At 42.2% G+C, this 15,698-nt stretch overlaps 1 protein-coding gene across 4 annotated transcripts in view; it reads left to right on the top strand.

Annotated features, from left to right (window-relative positions):
- Positions 1-15,698, top strand: part of LOC139557748 (rho GTPase-activating protein 4-like) — a 35,757-nt gene that overhangs the window by 11,411 nt on the left and 8,648 nt on the right. For all 4 annotated transcript variants that reach the window (XM_071372899.1, XM_071372897.1, XM_071372900.1 and 1 more), the window contains exons 3-19: positions 2,775-2,946; positions 3,243-3,408; positions 7,104-7,166; positions 7,333-7,437; positions 7,884-8,012; positions 11,032-11,253; positions 11,464-11,565; positions 11,676-11,909; positions 12,080-12,164; positions 12,606-12,633; positions 12,745-12,893; positions 13,097-13,174; positions 13,994-14,122; positions 14,208-14,313; positions 14,643-14,870; positions 14,950-14,990; positions 15,200-15,356. In XM_071372899.1, coding sequence (XP_071229000.1) covers positions 2,775-2,946; positions 3,243-3,408; positions 7,104-7,166; positions 7,333-7,437; positions 7,884-8,012; positions 11,032-11,253; positions 11,464-11,565; positions 11,676-11,909; positions 12,080-12,164; positions 12,606-12,633; positions 12,745-12,893; positions 13,097-13,174; positions 13,994-14,122; positions 14,208-14,313; positions 14,643-14,870; positions 14,950-14,990; positions 15,200-15,356 — 2,194 coding nt within the window. The remainder of the gene's footprint in view (positions 1-2,774; positions 2,947-3,242; positions 3,409-7,103; positions 7,167-7,332; positions 7,438-7,883; positions 8,013-11,031; positions 11,254-11,463; positions 11,566-11,675; positions 11,910-12,079; positions 12,165-12,605; positions 12,634-12,744; positions 12,894-13,096; positions 13,175-13,993; positions 14,123-14,207; positions 14,314-14,642; positions 14,871-14,949; positions 14,991-15,199; positions 15,357-15,698) is intronic.

Below are 15,698 nucleotides of genomic sequence, written 5' to 3'. Positions count from 1 at the left end.
CTTTTATATCTTTTTCTTCGCATTCTTTTTAATATTTTTCCTAAACCTCAACTTCAAAATACTCTCCTGCAACCCGCCTCACCCAATGTGGTGTGGATCTGTTTTTTTTCTAAAGTATTTCTATTTACCTCCGTACTGGAATACCTCAACTGAAGCTAGCTAGCTAACTAGCTACCAGCTATCAGCTATCAGTCAGCAAACCTTTAGCTCGGAAAGCTCTCGCCAGTTCGTACAACGCGGTTCAAACCAGAGCATACTGGACCTATTTTTCTCTCCATATCCCCGGATTCCTACCGCAAACTCCGAACCCTTTCATCTGGATCATGGCAGCTAGCTAACCGCAACCCGGGTTGACTACTCCTGGCTAATGTTTCCATCCTGGAGCAAGCACCAACTAGCCTGGGGCTAGCCCATGCTAGACCCATCTCCCGGCTAGGGCTCCTGGGCTACTCCTGAAGCCCACTCCTCGGCTACATTATCCGAACCCCTTCTACTGCCGGTACGGGGCACGGAACCCCGCCGATCCTTCATGACTGGAATACCGACATAATCTGCCCGAGGATCCCAACAGGCCCCTCAGGCACGACGTCCCCTGAAGGCCCATTCTGCTAACCGCAGCCTGCTAGCTATCTATAGCATATTGGACAGTTAGCTGATCCTCCGGCCAGTTTCTTGGACCACTATACCCATTTTGCCAATTGGACTTGGACCCTTCTGCTACTTGGAACTCTACTAATTCCACGACTGACCTATCGACGTCACCGCACGAGGAGGCAAAAACGACGTAGTGTCCCCATGAGTGACAGAACACTGAGCCAATCATGGCGCAATGCTCCTATTTTTTGCTGGCTCGCACCACCACCACAGAAAACACTGAGCTAGGCTGAAACACCTGCATTTTGGAGCTGCCTTACTGTATGCAGCTTTATTAACTCAATGATATATATATATATTATTTTGTTTACATTGTTTGCAAACTGATATGTGACATGTATTAATGCCAAAATAACATGCAAAACAGGCAACCCCCCCCCCCCCCATTTTTATTTATTTATAAATATATATGTTGTCTTGGGTCTCTCTTTATGTAGTGTTGTGTTTTCTCTCTTGTCGTGATGTGTGTTTTTGTCCTATATATTTTTTTACATTTATTTTTAATCCCAGCCCCCGTCCCCGCAGGAGGCCTTTTGGTAGGCCGTCATTGTAAATAAACATTTTTTTAACTGACTTGCCTAGTTAAATAAAGGTTCAATTAAAAAATGAAATAAATTGAAAATATATATATACATTTTTTGGCTAAAAATGTGGGCCCCACCTGCCCTGAATGACGGGTTGCCACTGTGCACAGCTCATCTTTCATGTTCCCCTTCTCACCACCCGCTGGTTTCCTACAACATAGTTTTAGATCAACGCATGTTCATTAGTCACATCCCACTGGGCACAAACTGGTTGAATCAATGTTGTTTCAACATAATTTGTCAACGTATTGTGAACGTGGAATCTACGTGGAAAATACATCAGATTTGAAAAAAATAATATTGTTTTGAGGGTGAAATTTCAACCACAGAATTATGTCATCATGGTAACCAAAATCCACTTCAATCAGTGCAGATGAAGGAGAGAAGATGGGTTAAAGAAGGATTTTTAAACCTTAATACAATTGGGACATGGATTGTGTATGTGTGTCATTCAGAGAGTGAATTGGCAAGACAATATTTAAGTGCCTTTTGAACGGGGTATGGTAATAGGTGCCAGGCGCACTGGTTTGAGTGTGTCAAGAACTGCAACGAAGCTGGGTTTTTCACGCTCAACAGTTTGTTTGTGTTTATCAAGAATGGTCCACCACCCAAAGGACATCCAGCCAACTTGACACAACTGTGGGAAGCATTGGAATCAACATGGGCCAGCATCCATGTGAAACGCTTTCAACACCTTGTAGAGTCCATGCCATGTTTGCCTTCAGGCATATTTGAGGGCAAAATGGGTGCAACTCAATATTAGTAATGTGTTCCTCATGTTTTTTACGCTTAGTGTAGATCCAAGAAGAAACGCTGGAGTGGCTAGCGAAGAGTCAAGATCTGAACCACATCTAAAACCTATGGCAAGATCTGAAAACAAGAAGGCCCGTGTTAAAGCTCCCAATTCACCTCTTTATTGACAGCGTTTCCATCCCAAAAGGATCTTCGTCAGGTCGAACAAAAAAAGATCTGAAAACAGCAGTTGGTGGAGGGCACCTCTCAAACATTGAATAATTATAGTGGTTTGCTGCTGAAGAGTGGGCCAAAATTGCCAGCAGAAAGATGTAGCAAGCTCATTGATGGCTACAAGAATAGTTTATCTGCAGTTATCTTGGCCAAAGGCCGTGCAACCAAGTACTAGCTCTGGGGTTGCAATAATTTTGTCCATGGCATTTGTCTTTATTTTCTAATTTACTTATCAAATTGGTTCTGCGATGTTGAAAATCCAATAACAAGGTTATTTTTAACTTATATGAGAAGAAATAGTGAATGATTCACAAAGTGCAAGGGTGCCAATATATTTGGCTGCAACTGTATACATCTCTCTCCTTACCAATTTTTCTTTCCCTTTCTCTCTCTCTCCATCTCTCCCTCCCCCTCTCCCTCTCTTTCCTTCTCTCTCTCTTCCTCCCCCCTCTTTCCTTTCTCTCTCTCTTGCTCTCTCTCCCTCCACCTCTCTCGCTTTCTTCTCTCTCTCTCTCTCTCTCTCTCTCTCTCTCTCTCTGTCTGTATCTCTCTCTCCGCTCCCACCCCTAGAGGTGCGTTGTCAGTTGGTGGACCAGTTGAAGGTTTTGGATCTGCAGTTGGAGCAGAAATCTCAGCAGCTTCAGGATCTGACAGACTACCTGCGTAGACGCAGTGAGATAGAAGGAGAGTACGCACGCTCGCTGGACAAATTGGCCGAGAGGTTTACCTCCAAAATCAAAAGGTAAGTTGCTCACAGATATGTTTGTGCTATTTCTGTTACTGTTATTCCAACTCACTGAGTTCGCAGGACAGCACAAACAGATATAGGACCAGGCTAGAGTTGAGATGGCTTTGTGTCTCTGAATCTACTCTCATGCAGGCTACCAATTATATAGGGCTGGTTTCCCAGACACAGTTTAAGCCAATTCCTGAACTTTCTTTTTTACATTTCCCATTCTAGTATTTTCCATTCTAGTAACTAGAGTGGTTAATTTCTATGGTTAAAACATGTCCCTTCCCTGTGCCTCTATCTTTCAGGAAGGAGCCTGGCAGTGGTCAGTCTGTGGCGCAGTGTTGGCTGGTCCTGCTGGCTCAGACCAGACAGGAGAGCAAAGACCACAGTGGTGTGAGTGACAGCTGTAGCACCACCCTCACCCAGCCCCTCACACACTGTCTGGAGATCACACAGCGCCTGGCCAAGAGGGTACTGCTCTATCTTCATTTGATTAATTTAGCCAGGATAGTCCACTCAGTTACACTTGCAACTGTTTTCCAGTGAGTCCTGGGGAATCCTATCTATCTCTATTCTGTCTCTATTATCTCTATTCTGTATCAATGTCTCTTCTATCAATGTCTCTTCTATCTCTGTCTCTATTCTATCTGTCTCTATTACCTCTATTCTATCTATGTCTCTATTCTATCTCTCTCTTCTATCTACAGTTGACGTCGAAAGTTTACATACACCTTAACCAAATACATTTTGGTTTTTAGTTTTTCACAATTCCTGACATTTATTCCTAGTAAAAAATCCCTGTTTTAGGAGAGTTAGGATCACCACTTTATTTTAAGAATGTGAAATGTCAGAATAATAGTAGAGAGAATTATTTATTTCAGCTTATATTTCTTTCATCACATTCCCAGTGGGTCAGAAGTTTACATACACTCAATTAGTATTTGGTAGCATTGCCTTTAAATTGTTTAACTTGGGTCAAACGTTTTGGGTAGCCTTCCACAAGCTTCCCACAATAAGTTGGGTGAATTTTGGCCCATTCCTCCTGACAGAGCTGGTGTAACTGAGTCAGGTTTGTAGGCCTCTTTGCTCGCACACGCTTTTTCAGTTCTGCCCACAAATGTTCTATAGGATTGAGGTCAGGGCTTTGTGATGGCCATTCCAATACCTTGACTTTGTTGTCCTTAAGCCATTTTGCCACAACTTTGGAAGTATGCTTGGGGTTGTCCATTTGGAAGACCCATTTGCGACCAAGCTTTAACTTCCTGACTGATGTCTTGAGATGTTGCTTCAATTTATCCACATAATTTTCTTTTCTCATGACGCCATCTATTTTGTGAAGTGCACCAGTCCCTCCTGCAGCAAAGCACCCCCACAGCATGATGCTTCACGGTTGGGATGGTGTTCTTCGGCTTGCAAGCCTCCCCCTTTTTCCTCCAAACATAACGATGGTCATTATGGCCAAACAGTTCTATTTTTGTTTAATCAGACCAGAGGACATTTCCCCAAAAAGTACAATCTTTGTCCCCGTGTGCAGTTGAAAACCGTAGTCTGGCTTTTTTATGGTGGGTTTGGAGCAGTGGCTTCTTCCTTGCCGAGCGGCCTTTCAGGTTATGTCAATATAGGACTCGTTTTACTGTTTCCTCCAGCATCTTCACAAGGTCCTTTGCTGTTGTTCTGGGATTGATTTGCACCAGAGTACGTTCATCTCTAGGAGACAGAACGCGTCTCCTTCCTGAGCGGTATGACGGCTGTGTGGTCCCATGGTGTTTATACTTGCGTACTATTGTTTGTACAGATGAACGTGGTACCTTCAGGCATTTGGAAATTGCTCCCAAGAATGAACCATTTTTTTTCTGAATACTTTGCTGATTTCTTTTGATTTTCCCATGATGTCAAGCAAAGAGGCACTGAGTTTGAAGTTAGACCTTGAAATAGAACCACAGGTACACCTCCAATTAACTAAAATAATGTCAATTAGCCCATCAGAAGCTTCTAAAGCCATGGCATAATTTTCTGGAATTTTCCAAGCTGTTTAAAGGCACAGTCAACTTAGTGTATGTAAACTTCTGACCCACTGGAATTGTGATACAGTGATTTATAAGTGAAATAATCTGTCTGTCAACAATTGTTGGAAAAATGACTTGTGTCATGCACAAAGTAGATGTCCTAACTGACTTGCCAAGACTATAGTTTGAAATTTGTGTATGTAAACTTCTGACTTCAACTGTATGTCTCTTCTATCTATGCCTCTATTCCATCTCTGTCTCTATTCTGTCTCTATTCTATCTCTATCTCTTCTATCTATGCCTCTATACACTTATGCCTCTATTATCCTATGTCTCTATTCTATCTCTGTCTCTTCTTTCTATGTCTCTATTCTGTCTCTGTTTCTATTCTGTCTCTATTCTGTCTCTATTCTATCTCTGTCTCTTCTTTCTATGTCTCTATTCTGTCTCTGTTTCTATTCTGTCTCTATTCTATCTCTATTCTGTCTGTCTCTTCTATCTATGCCTCTATTATATCTATGCCTCTATTCTATCTATGTCTCTTCTCTCTGTCTCTATTCTATCTCTATTATCTCTATTATATCTCTGTCTCTATTATATATCGGTCTATGTCTCTATGGTCTCTATTCTCTCTGTCTCAATTCTCTATATGTCTATATTCTATCTGTCTCTATTCTGTCTCTGTTTTATCGCTGTTCTATCTCTATCTTTATTCTATCTCTGTCTCTATTCTCTCTGTCTCTCTTCTATTCTGTCTGTCTCTAATGTCTATTATTTCTCTGTTTCTATTATATGTCTGTCTATATTCTCCAGTCTATCGCTGTCTATATTCTATATTCTTTAACTGTCTCTACTGTCTCTATTCTATATCTATTGCCTCTATTCTGTCTCTTATGTCTCTGTTTGATCTCTGTTCTATCTGTGTCTCAATTCTGTCTCTATTCTATATCTATCTCTGTCTGTCTCTATTCGTCTCCATTCTATCTTTGTCTCTATTCTCTCTTTCTCGATTCTATATCTATTGTCTCTATTATATCTCTCTCTATTGTCTATTCTATATCTGTCTCTATTCTATGTCTCTATTATATATATATATGTCTCTATTCTATCTCTGTCTCTGTTCTATATCTATTGTCTCGATTCGCTGTATTTATTCTGTCTGTATTTTCTCTATTATATCCCTGTCTCTATTCTACAGCTGTCTCTATTCTGTATCTGTATCTATTCTATATCTGTATCTATTCTCTCTGTCTCTATTATATATTTGTTTCTTAACTTTATTCTATTTATGTTTCTATTCTCTCTGTCTCTGTTATATTTCTGTCTCTATTATATTTCTGTCTCAATTCTGTCTCTATTCTATCTCTGTCTCTTGTCTCTTATATATATGGCTCTATTCTGTCTCGGTCTCTATTCTGTCTGTCTCTATTATAGCTCTGTCTCTTGTCTCTATTCCATAGCTGCCTCTATTATGTATCTGTCTCTATTATATATTTGTCTCTATTAACTTTATTCTATTTATATCGCTATTCTATTTATCTCTATTCTATCTGTGTTTCTATTCAATCTCTGTCTCTATTCTATATCTATTGTTTCAACTCTGTCTAAATTTTTTCTATTCTGACTTCTGTACACATTGCCTCTTTTCTATCTCTCTTTTCTATCTGTCTCGATTCTGCCTCTATTCTATCTCTGTCTCTATTATATTTTTGTCTGTCTTTATTATGTCTCTATTCTATTTCTGTCTCTATTCTGTATCTATTGTCTCAATTCTCTATTTTCTCTATTCTGTCTCTATTATATATCTGTCTCTATTGTCTCTATTCTATTTCTGTCTTTTCTATTTCTCTCTATTCTATCTCTCTCTATTCTGTATCCATTGTCTCAATTCTCAATGTTATCTATTATGTCTCTATATCTGTCTCTATTGTCTCTATTCTATCTCTCTATTGTCTCTATTCTGTCTATTCTTTATATATATATTGCCTCTATCCTATCGGTCTCTACTCTATATCTGTCTCTTGTCGCTATTCTATCCCTGTCTCAATTCTGTATCTATCTCTATTTTATATCTGTTGTCGCTGTTCTGTCTCTATTGTCTCTATTATATCTAACTTATTGGTTAACTTATTATCTAACTTATTATCTCTGTATTTCCAGACTAAAGATGTCTGTAGCCAGTTACAGGATGGGCTGTTGAAGGTCACCACAGAGCTACAGACAGTAAGTCCGACATGTTTGACAAGTTCAGGAAACAGAAAAAAAGGGGAAAAAAGGATATGGTGGTATGTAAAATCGTTTTTTTTTTTTTTTTTTGTGTTTGCGTGATGTGGCGTGTTGATGGATGTTCTCTCTCTCTTTGTGTGTGTGTGTGTGTGTTTGTCTAAAGGCGTGGCGGACCTACTACCAGTACCACTCAGAGTATGAGTCTGCAGAGGGAAAGCTGAAGGAAGCAGAGAAACAGAAGCAAGGAGCTTCTAAAAAGATTGAGAAAGTAAACTCTTCTTCTCTGAAAAACACTCCTCGCATCCCTTTTTCTAGTCTAAATGAGTTCAAGTATGGAGATATGTGTTTACTGTATGTGTCCTACCTCATTCCTATGTGTTTACTGTATGTGTTTTACCTCATTCATAGTGTTTACTGTATGTGTCCTACCTCATTCCCATGTGTTTACTGTATGTGTCCTATCTCATTCCTATGTGTTTACTGTATGTGTCCTACCTCATTCCCATGTGTTTACTGTATGTGTCCTACCTCATTCCCATGTGTTTACTGTATGTGTCCTACCTCATTCCCATGTGTTTACTGTATGTGTCCTACCTCATTCCCATGTGTTTACTGTATGTGTCCTACCTCATTCCCATGTGTTTACTGTATGTGTCCTACCTCATTCCCATGTGTTTACTGTATGTGTCCTACCTCATTCCCATGTGTTTACAGAGACAGTGTAAAGTGCAGGAGATCCAGTTGAAGTGCACTAAGGCTCGTAATGACTACCTTCTCAATCTGGCTGCAGCCAACGCTTCCATGAACAAGTACTATCTCCAAGACCTCTCCTCACTCATGGACGTAAGTGCTGCTTCACAGCCACTGACTGTGTGTCAACTGGGTCTCTGTCTTTGGAAGTGTCTTAACACAGTCACCATTGTCTATTGTCTAAATAACCTTTCACTGCAGTGGGCTAAATCATGGTCACAGAGAGTGTTTCTTAAACAAAAGTATACACCTCACACACATGGTTATGGGCTTAAAAAAATGAACACACCTGCACCATGTCAGATATAGAGTTGAAATGTATTACATTTTAAGTTTGCATCCCATTATTACACTTTATATACACAGTAAATTTGGAAAGTATTCAGACCCCTTGACCTTTTTCCACATTTTGTTACGTTACAGCCTTTTTCTAAAATGGATTGAATTGGGTTTTTTCCTCATCAATCTACACACAATACCACATGATGACATCACAATACCACATGATGACAAAGCAAAAACATGTTTTTAGAAATTTTACAGAAATGAATTAAAAAACGGAAATATCACATTTACATAAGTATTCCGACCCTATACTCAGTACTTGGTTGAAGAACGTTTGGCAGCGATTACAGCCTTGTCTTCTTGGGTATGACACTACAAGCTTGGCACACCTGTATTTGGGGATTTTCTCCCGTTCTTCTCTGCAGATCTTCTCAAGCTCTGTCAGGTTGGATGAGGAGTGTCGCTGCACAGCTATGTTCAGGTCTCCAGAGATGTTCGATCAGGTTCAAGTCCGGGCTGGGCCACTCAAGGACATTTAGAGACTTGTCCTGAAGCCAATCCTGCATTGTCTTTGCTGTGTGCTTATGGTCGTTGTCCTGTTGGAAGGTGAAACTTCGCCCCAGTCTGAGGTCCTGAGCGCTCTGGAGCAGGGATCAAGGAACTCTCTGTACTTTGCTCCGTTCATCTTTCCATTGATCCTGACTAGTCTCCTAGTCCCTGCCACTGAAAAACATCCCCACTGCATGATGCAGCCACCACCATGCTTCACCGTAGGGATGGTGCCAGGTTTCTTCAAGACGTGAAGCTTGGCATTCAGGTCAAAGAGTTCAAACTTGGTTTCATCAGACCAGAGAATCTTGTTTCTCATGGTCAAGAGTCTTTAAGTGTCTTTTGGCAAACTCCAACGGGCTGTCACGTGCCTTTTTATTGAGGAGTGGCTTCCATCTGGACACTCTACCATAAAGGCCTGATTGGTGGAGTGCTGCAGAGATGGTTGTCCTTCTGGAAGGTTCTCCCATCTCACAGAGGAACTTTGGAGCTCTGTTAGAGTGACCATTGGATTCTTGGTGACGTCCCTGACGAGTACTACCCTGTGTAAATTGTCTATTGTCTTAACCTGTGTAACTGAACTTAACATTGGTAGAATAAAGAAGACACTTAAAACTAAAGACAAACATTTAATTACATGGAACTCACAACTATACACTGTAACGGAAAACTGTAAATTATACAGTAATTTGGAGTATTATCAATAGTAAAGTACAGTACCATTTTAATGCAGCATACTGTACATTTTGGTGCATTGTGGGAAATGGTTGTGGTCGGGGAAAGAATTTCTGTATTTAGAATGGTACTGTAATTCCACCCCACAGAATGCAGTACCGTACTTACTATATCTTTGTAGTGCCAATTCTGACTGCCTGAGTCAGAATGCTGTACCAATTTAAGTCCTATGTGGTTATAGAGCCCCATCAATTTAAAATGTATAGGGTGCAGATTGGAATGGCAACAAGTCTTAAACCTAATGGTTGAGCATTTTACCATGTTCTTTTGGTCTGTTTTGCCCTGTTGTCGCTGCCTGTGCTGAAGCCTTTGTTAAGCCCTCTAGAAGTGAAAGTGATATAAAACACCAAATATTCATTAATATGCTGTAATGTGGTAACATGTCACCTAGCAGCCAACCTGCTTGCACCAATCCCTTGTAATTACAGTAAAATACTGTGAAATACAAACCCCTCCCCCAAAATAAATGTTATTCATTCATCCAAATCTAATCAAATTTTATTGGTCACATACAGTGGGGAGAACAAGTATTTGATACACTGCCGATTTTGCAGGTTTTCCTACTTACAAAGCATGTAGATGTCTGTAATTTTTTATCATAGGTACACTTCAACTGTGGGAGACGGAATCTAAAACAAAAATCCAGAAAATCACATTGTATGATTTTTAAGTAATTATTTTGCATTTTATTGCATGACATAAGTATTTGATAACCTACCAACCAGTAAGAATTCCGGCTCTCACAGACCTGTTAGTTTTTCTTTAAGAAGCCCTCCTGTTCTCCACTCATTACCTGTATTAACTGCACCTGTTTGAACTCGTTACCTGTATAAAAGACACCTGTTCCACTCCTTAAAGTGGCCAGTGATTTCTAGTCTATGCCTATAGGCAGCAGCCTCTGTGCTAGTGGTGGCTGTTTAACAGTCTGATGGCCTTGAGATAGAAGCTGTTTTTCAGTCTCTCAGCTGGGACCGATTTCATTCCGATTATGGTAGCATTTACTTTTTTACAGTATAATACAGTACATTTTACAGTATTGTACTGTGTGATTATTTGACAGTACTTGCTTTGATACTGTATTTATATTACAGTAGTCTACCGTAATATGAAATACTGCCTTTTACTTGCCACAGCTGCATGTAAATGGCTGTCAAATTCATGGCAACATTACATTTGACATAGTCATTTAGCAGACGCTCTGATCCAGAGCGACTTACAGGAGCAATTAGGGTTGAGTGCCTTGCTCAAGGGCACATTGACAAATGTTTCACCTAGACTGCTCGGGGATTCAAACCAGCAACCTTTCAGTTACTGGCCCAACGCTCTTAACCGCCAGGCTACCTGTCGCCGGCAACCCCTTTACAGTGTTCACATAACATGGTTGGAACCGAATCAATACAGTACAACCAACCCCTTTACAGTGTTCACATAACATGGTTGGAACCTAATCAATACAGTACAACCCCTTTACAGTGTTCACATAACATGGTTGGAACCTAATCAATACAGTACAACACCTGCAACAGTTCCATCTCTCCCTCAGTGTTCAGACATTGGCTACCACCTTTCTCTGTCCCGTGTGCTACGCTCCTACCTGTCCAGCCGCTCCCGGGCCCAGCAGAACCTGAGTGGAGGGCTGCAGCAGCTCCACACTGCTGTGTCTGGACTGGACCAGATTCAGGACAGAGACAACCTGCTACAGACTCACACCAACACCTTCTGTCTACCCCTCCGCTTCCACTACCAGCCACACGAGGGAGACCAGGTAGACTGGGTGGGGTGGAGCGCTGTCATGTGGGGTGGGGAGTGTCTGTGTGCGTGTGCTTTTATTTTCTGTAACTATGTTTAAGAATGTGTGGGTTGTGTATCTGGATGTCATGTATCTTTGCTCCCACCTGTCTGATATCACCGGATTCTCATCTGTCCCTGTCCCTCTGCCTGTCCCTGTCTCTGTCACTGTGCCTGTCCCTGTTAGGTGTGTGAGGTGAGTGCAGAACAGGAGATTAGGTGTGAGATGGAGACCAGGTTCCAACAGCTGCAGTCAAAGCTCACCGGGTTCACTCAGGAAACAGAGGAGGTACAGTCCAGTCCAATCAATCAATAACATTTATAAAGCCTTTTATCATCAACAGTCATTTTATATTGGAACAAAATTGATTAGAATAAGTTGACACTTCATCCTCCCAGGCAGGTAAGAAGCTCCATGCGGCCCGCTCGGCCCTGCTAGAAGGTATCAGTGATGATGACCTGGATCCTCCACCCTCCAGCAACCAGACCCAGGGCTCCCAGGTCCATCTCCAGATCCCGTCTCAGAGCCAAGGTCAGGGGGGAAGCAGTGAGAGCCTGGCCAGCAGCAGTAGCAGACCCAGTCTGGCCAGACGGAGAGCCAACCTGCAGGAGACTGAGGCACTCTACTGTGCTGTGAGTCATTATTACACTGACCTACACAGGCCAACAGTAGTTCACTGTAATAGTGGTGGTTATGGTAACGATTGTGGTGATGATGATATTAATGATGAGATTGAAATACAAGTAGATGATGATGAACATTTTCATCATCATGAAGAGTTGTGTTTTATATCTTCCCTCAGAACGTGAAGGAGTATCTCTGTAAAAGCTCTCTGGTATCTAAACTACAGGCAAAACATGATCTGCTTAAAGTGGCGGTTGAGAAAGGTACAGCACAAACTACTTCTGTAATAAACACAACTGTTCAACATGACTTATAGCCCCATCAGGGCAGTACCCAGGCTTGGAGTTTTAGTAAGATCTGGAAGGGGGTAGATGTGCAGTCATTCTCTGAGACACTGTCAGCAGCGTGTCTAGTAGACTAGTTGAGTCCGGAGCCGACTCAGAGCTGGGTTAGTTGGTGTCACGTCTCAGGCCCTCATCCTGTGCACCGAGAGGGCGGAGATAGACGTTTGAGAGGGGGGTGAATGTGCTTCTAAAAAGGCAAGTCGAGGGGAGGCAGGCGAACATAACGAACAAACCACTGTTCATGATTCCACTCGTTCACAAAGAGGCAGGCTCGATTACAACCCAAATGTCATTGTGGCCATTTATTTTCTAAAATATAGCTGTTATTATCTTAATCATTGCTTTTTCTTCCCTGCCTAGCTGAACCAACCAATGGTCATCAGACCAGGTAGAGTTACATTCCTCTGTAAGGCCTTTATAACTGCCTCATAAGAGTGACATAACAGTTTAGTGCACTGTGCTATACTCAACTGACTAGAGGTGTCTCCACCCCTTCCAGGAAGTTATTGCGTGTGAGGAGCAAGAGTCAACCCAGCGTCCAGTACACCCACAAACTCTTCACCGGAGACATGCTCTCCTTCATACAGGCATCAGGACAGGAGATACCGGTAGTGGTGGAAAGCTGCATTCGCTTCATCAACCTTAACGGTGAGCCATTGAAACAGCCCAGCAGAACATACCTTATCATCTTAGCTTGATGCATATCCATCCTGATACTGTGTGGAACATGTTCCTGCCAGAACATGCACCTGGAACAAGACACTCTGCTATTGCACTGTAGTGTACATTACAAGCAACAAATTTACTGTGTTTTTGTCAATGTCTTCATGTCAATCCATCCCATACTGTAGGTCTCCACCATGAGGGTATCTTCAGAGTACCAGGGTCTCAGGGGAAGGTCAACAGTCTGAGAGATGCCTTTGAGCGAGGTAGGCCTGTCTGCTGTCTCCTGTTTGCTGTCCCAGTCTGCTGTCCCAATCTCCTGTCTTTTGTCCTGGTCTGCTGTCCCCATCTGCTGTCCCTGTCTGCTCTCCCTGTTTCCTGTCTGCTGTCTCCTGTCTGCTGTCCCTGTCTGCTCTCCCTGTTTCCTGTCTGCTGTCTCCTGTCAGTATCTTCTGTCCGTATCTCCTGTTTGCTTCTCCTGACTGCTGTCCCCATCTGCTGTCCCTGTCTGCTTTCCCTGTTTCCTGTCTGCTGTCCCAGTCTGCTGTCCCTGTCTTCTCTTTTTATCTCTGGTCTGCTGTCTCCATTCTCCTGTCTGCTGTCTCCATTCTCCTGTCTGCTGTCTCCTGTCTGCTGCTCTAGCTTCATCTAGTGCAGACCTGGGTTCAACAAGTCGCTCTTCTCTTTCAAATACTTTATTATATCATAATGTGTACATATTCTACCACAACCAGTTATTACTATGCATATTTTTTTTTGTACTGACTTATATTTTTGATTTGACGTTTGATTATTATTGATATAATACTGAACTGTTGAGAACTTGCAAGTAAGCATTTCTCTGCACCGTTTATACCTGCTGTGTCCTTTTTATGGGATGAATAAACTGGCACAATGGAACCTATGTTATAGTCCCAAAAATGCAAACCCAGGCAGGCTCAATTGAACACAAAAAGTATTTGAAGGAAAACAAATCAAGTACTATTTGAACCCAGGTCTGGTATTTATCTAGTGAAGCCATAATCCTGTGTTGTAGTGTTGATCATTAATAATGGTGGGCAGTGTGCCCTGGGCATTCCCTGTAGGAGAGGACCCTGTGGCAGACAGCAGGTGTGACTTGGACTCAGTAGCAGGCGTACTGAAACTCTATTTTAGAACCCTGGAGAACCCTCTCTTTCCCCAGGACAGCACCGCTCAGCTCCTGGAGTACGCACGTAAGTCTGTGCATGTGCATGTGTATATTGTGTAGGTTTGTATATGCTTTTCCTGTTCATCTCTTTCACTGTTGTACACTTCCAGAGATCGACAACGAGACGGAGAGAGCAGCTAAACTCAAATCAGTCATCTCCTCTTATCCTCCACCTGTCAGCACCGTCATGAGATACCTCTTTGCATTCCTCCATCAGTGAGTATCTCTGCTCAGTCACTTTGGTTTGGGGCACATATACTGCACTGTATGTCCAAGTCAAGTACTTTGTCCATGTCATTGTCAAGGGGAACTAACCATAAAGTTACCAGAAAGCAGTCTGTTCAGAGAAGAGGAAGTCAAGGAACGTCAGAGAGAACCAGATGTTTTTTTTCCCTAAAATAAAGTTAGGTTGTGTTTCAAATAGCACCCTGTTATCCGATATAGTGCACTACTTTTGACCAGGCCGTGTCTGAGTCCAGCAGTATGAACTTAAACTGTCAAATTTCAGCTCTGATTATTTAGTTTTTATTCTTCTCTCCCCCCAGTGTGTCTCAGTACAGCGATGAGAACATGATGCAGCCCTATAACCTGGCTGTGTGCTTCGGCCCCAGTCTGCTACGAGGGGCGCAGGATGATGATGTTGTTACCTTGCAGCCTCAGATCAACTCCCTGGTGAAGAGCATCATCTTGCAGCACGAGAGCATCTTCCCCAGCCTGGCCGAGCTACAGGGACCAGTGTATGAGAAATGCATGACGCTGCAGCAAGACGACTGGTGAGAGACAACACATGGATAGATGGACAGCGACCTAGACACACACACATGATGGTGATGGTCTGTGTTTATTTTGCAGTGAGGAGGGAGAAGGGGATTCAGAACACCACAGTAAAGAAGGTAAAAGGGGGACAGCTGTTATCTTCATCATTGTGTGTTTTGAGAATCAATCATTTGACTCTGAGATATTGTTTGTCCCATCTAAGCTTTATGAGAAAAATTTCTCAACTATGGATGGAAACTATCCAGCTGGCTAAATCTGACACATTTCCAGAAATGTTGATTGATGTGCATTGTCCCAGTCAAATAAATGTAAACTCTTGATCCAGAGTCCGAGTCAAAGGGGGAGCGATCTCGAGCCAACAGCAGCTGCAGTTCAAGACAGTCCCCAGGAGGGGGCACTGTGACCCCTGGAGGAAAGTTCACCTTACAGTTCCCCATAACCCCACAGGGATGGCCCCTCTCCCCCGGATACATAAGCAAAGAGTAAGTACCATCAAAGATACTTCAGTAACACTTCATTTTAAATGGTCCTTATTAAATAAGTAATTACACTGTAACAAGTATTGTAATTTAACGTAATAATTCATAGTACCCTGTACTAACAACATGAAACTGGTGGTAATTGTAACAACGAATTCTTCTTACCATGCTTGTTACAAATGTTAACGTTTCCGATAGCATCCCAACGCACCATTTATCAGCCTGCGCTAACCATGTTAGAAGTGGTAGCCAATTGAAAACCAACCACTTTGCTGTAAAGGGCTCTGGAGTCCGATGCCCAGGTCCAGCTTTTGTTTGAAATGCATGGAAGCTTATCAGCATCAT

Source organism: Salvelinus alpinus, chromosome 28 (genome assembly GCF_045679555.1).
Source record: "Salvelinus alpinus chromosome 28, SLU_Salpinus.1, whole genome shotgun sequence".
Lineage (NCBI taxonomy): Eukaryota > Metazoa > Chordata > Actinopteri > Salmoniformes > Salmonidae > Salvelinus > Salvelinus alpinus.
Note: the sequence above shows the minus strand (reverse complement) of the source record. Positions and strands in the feature narration are given on the sequence as shown.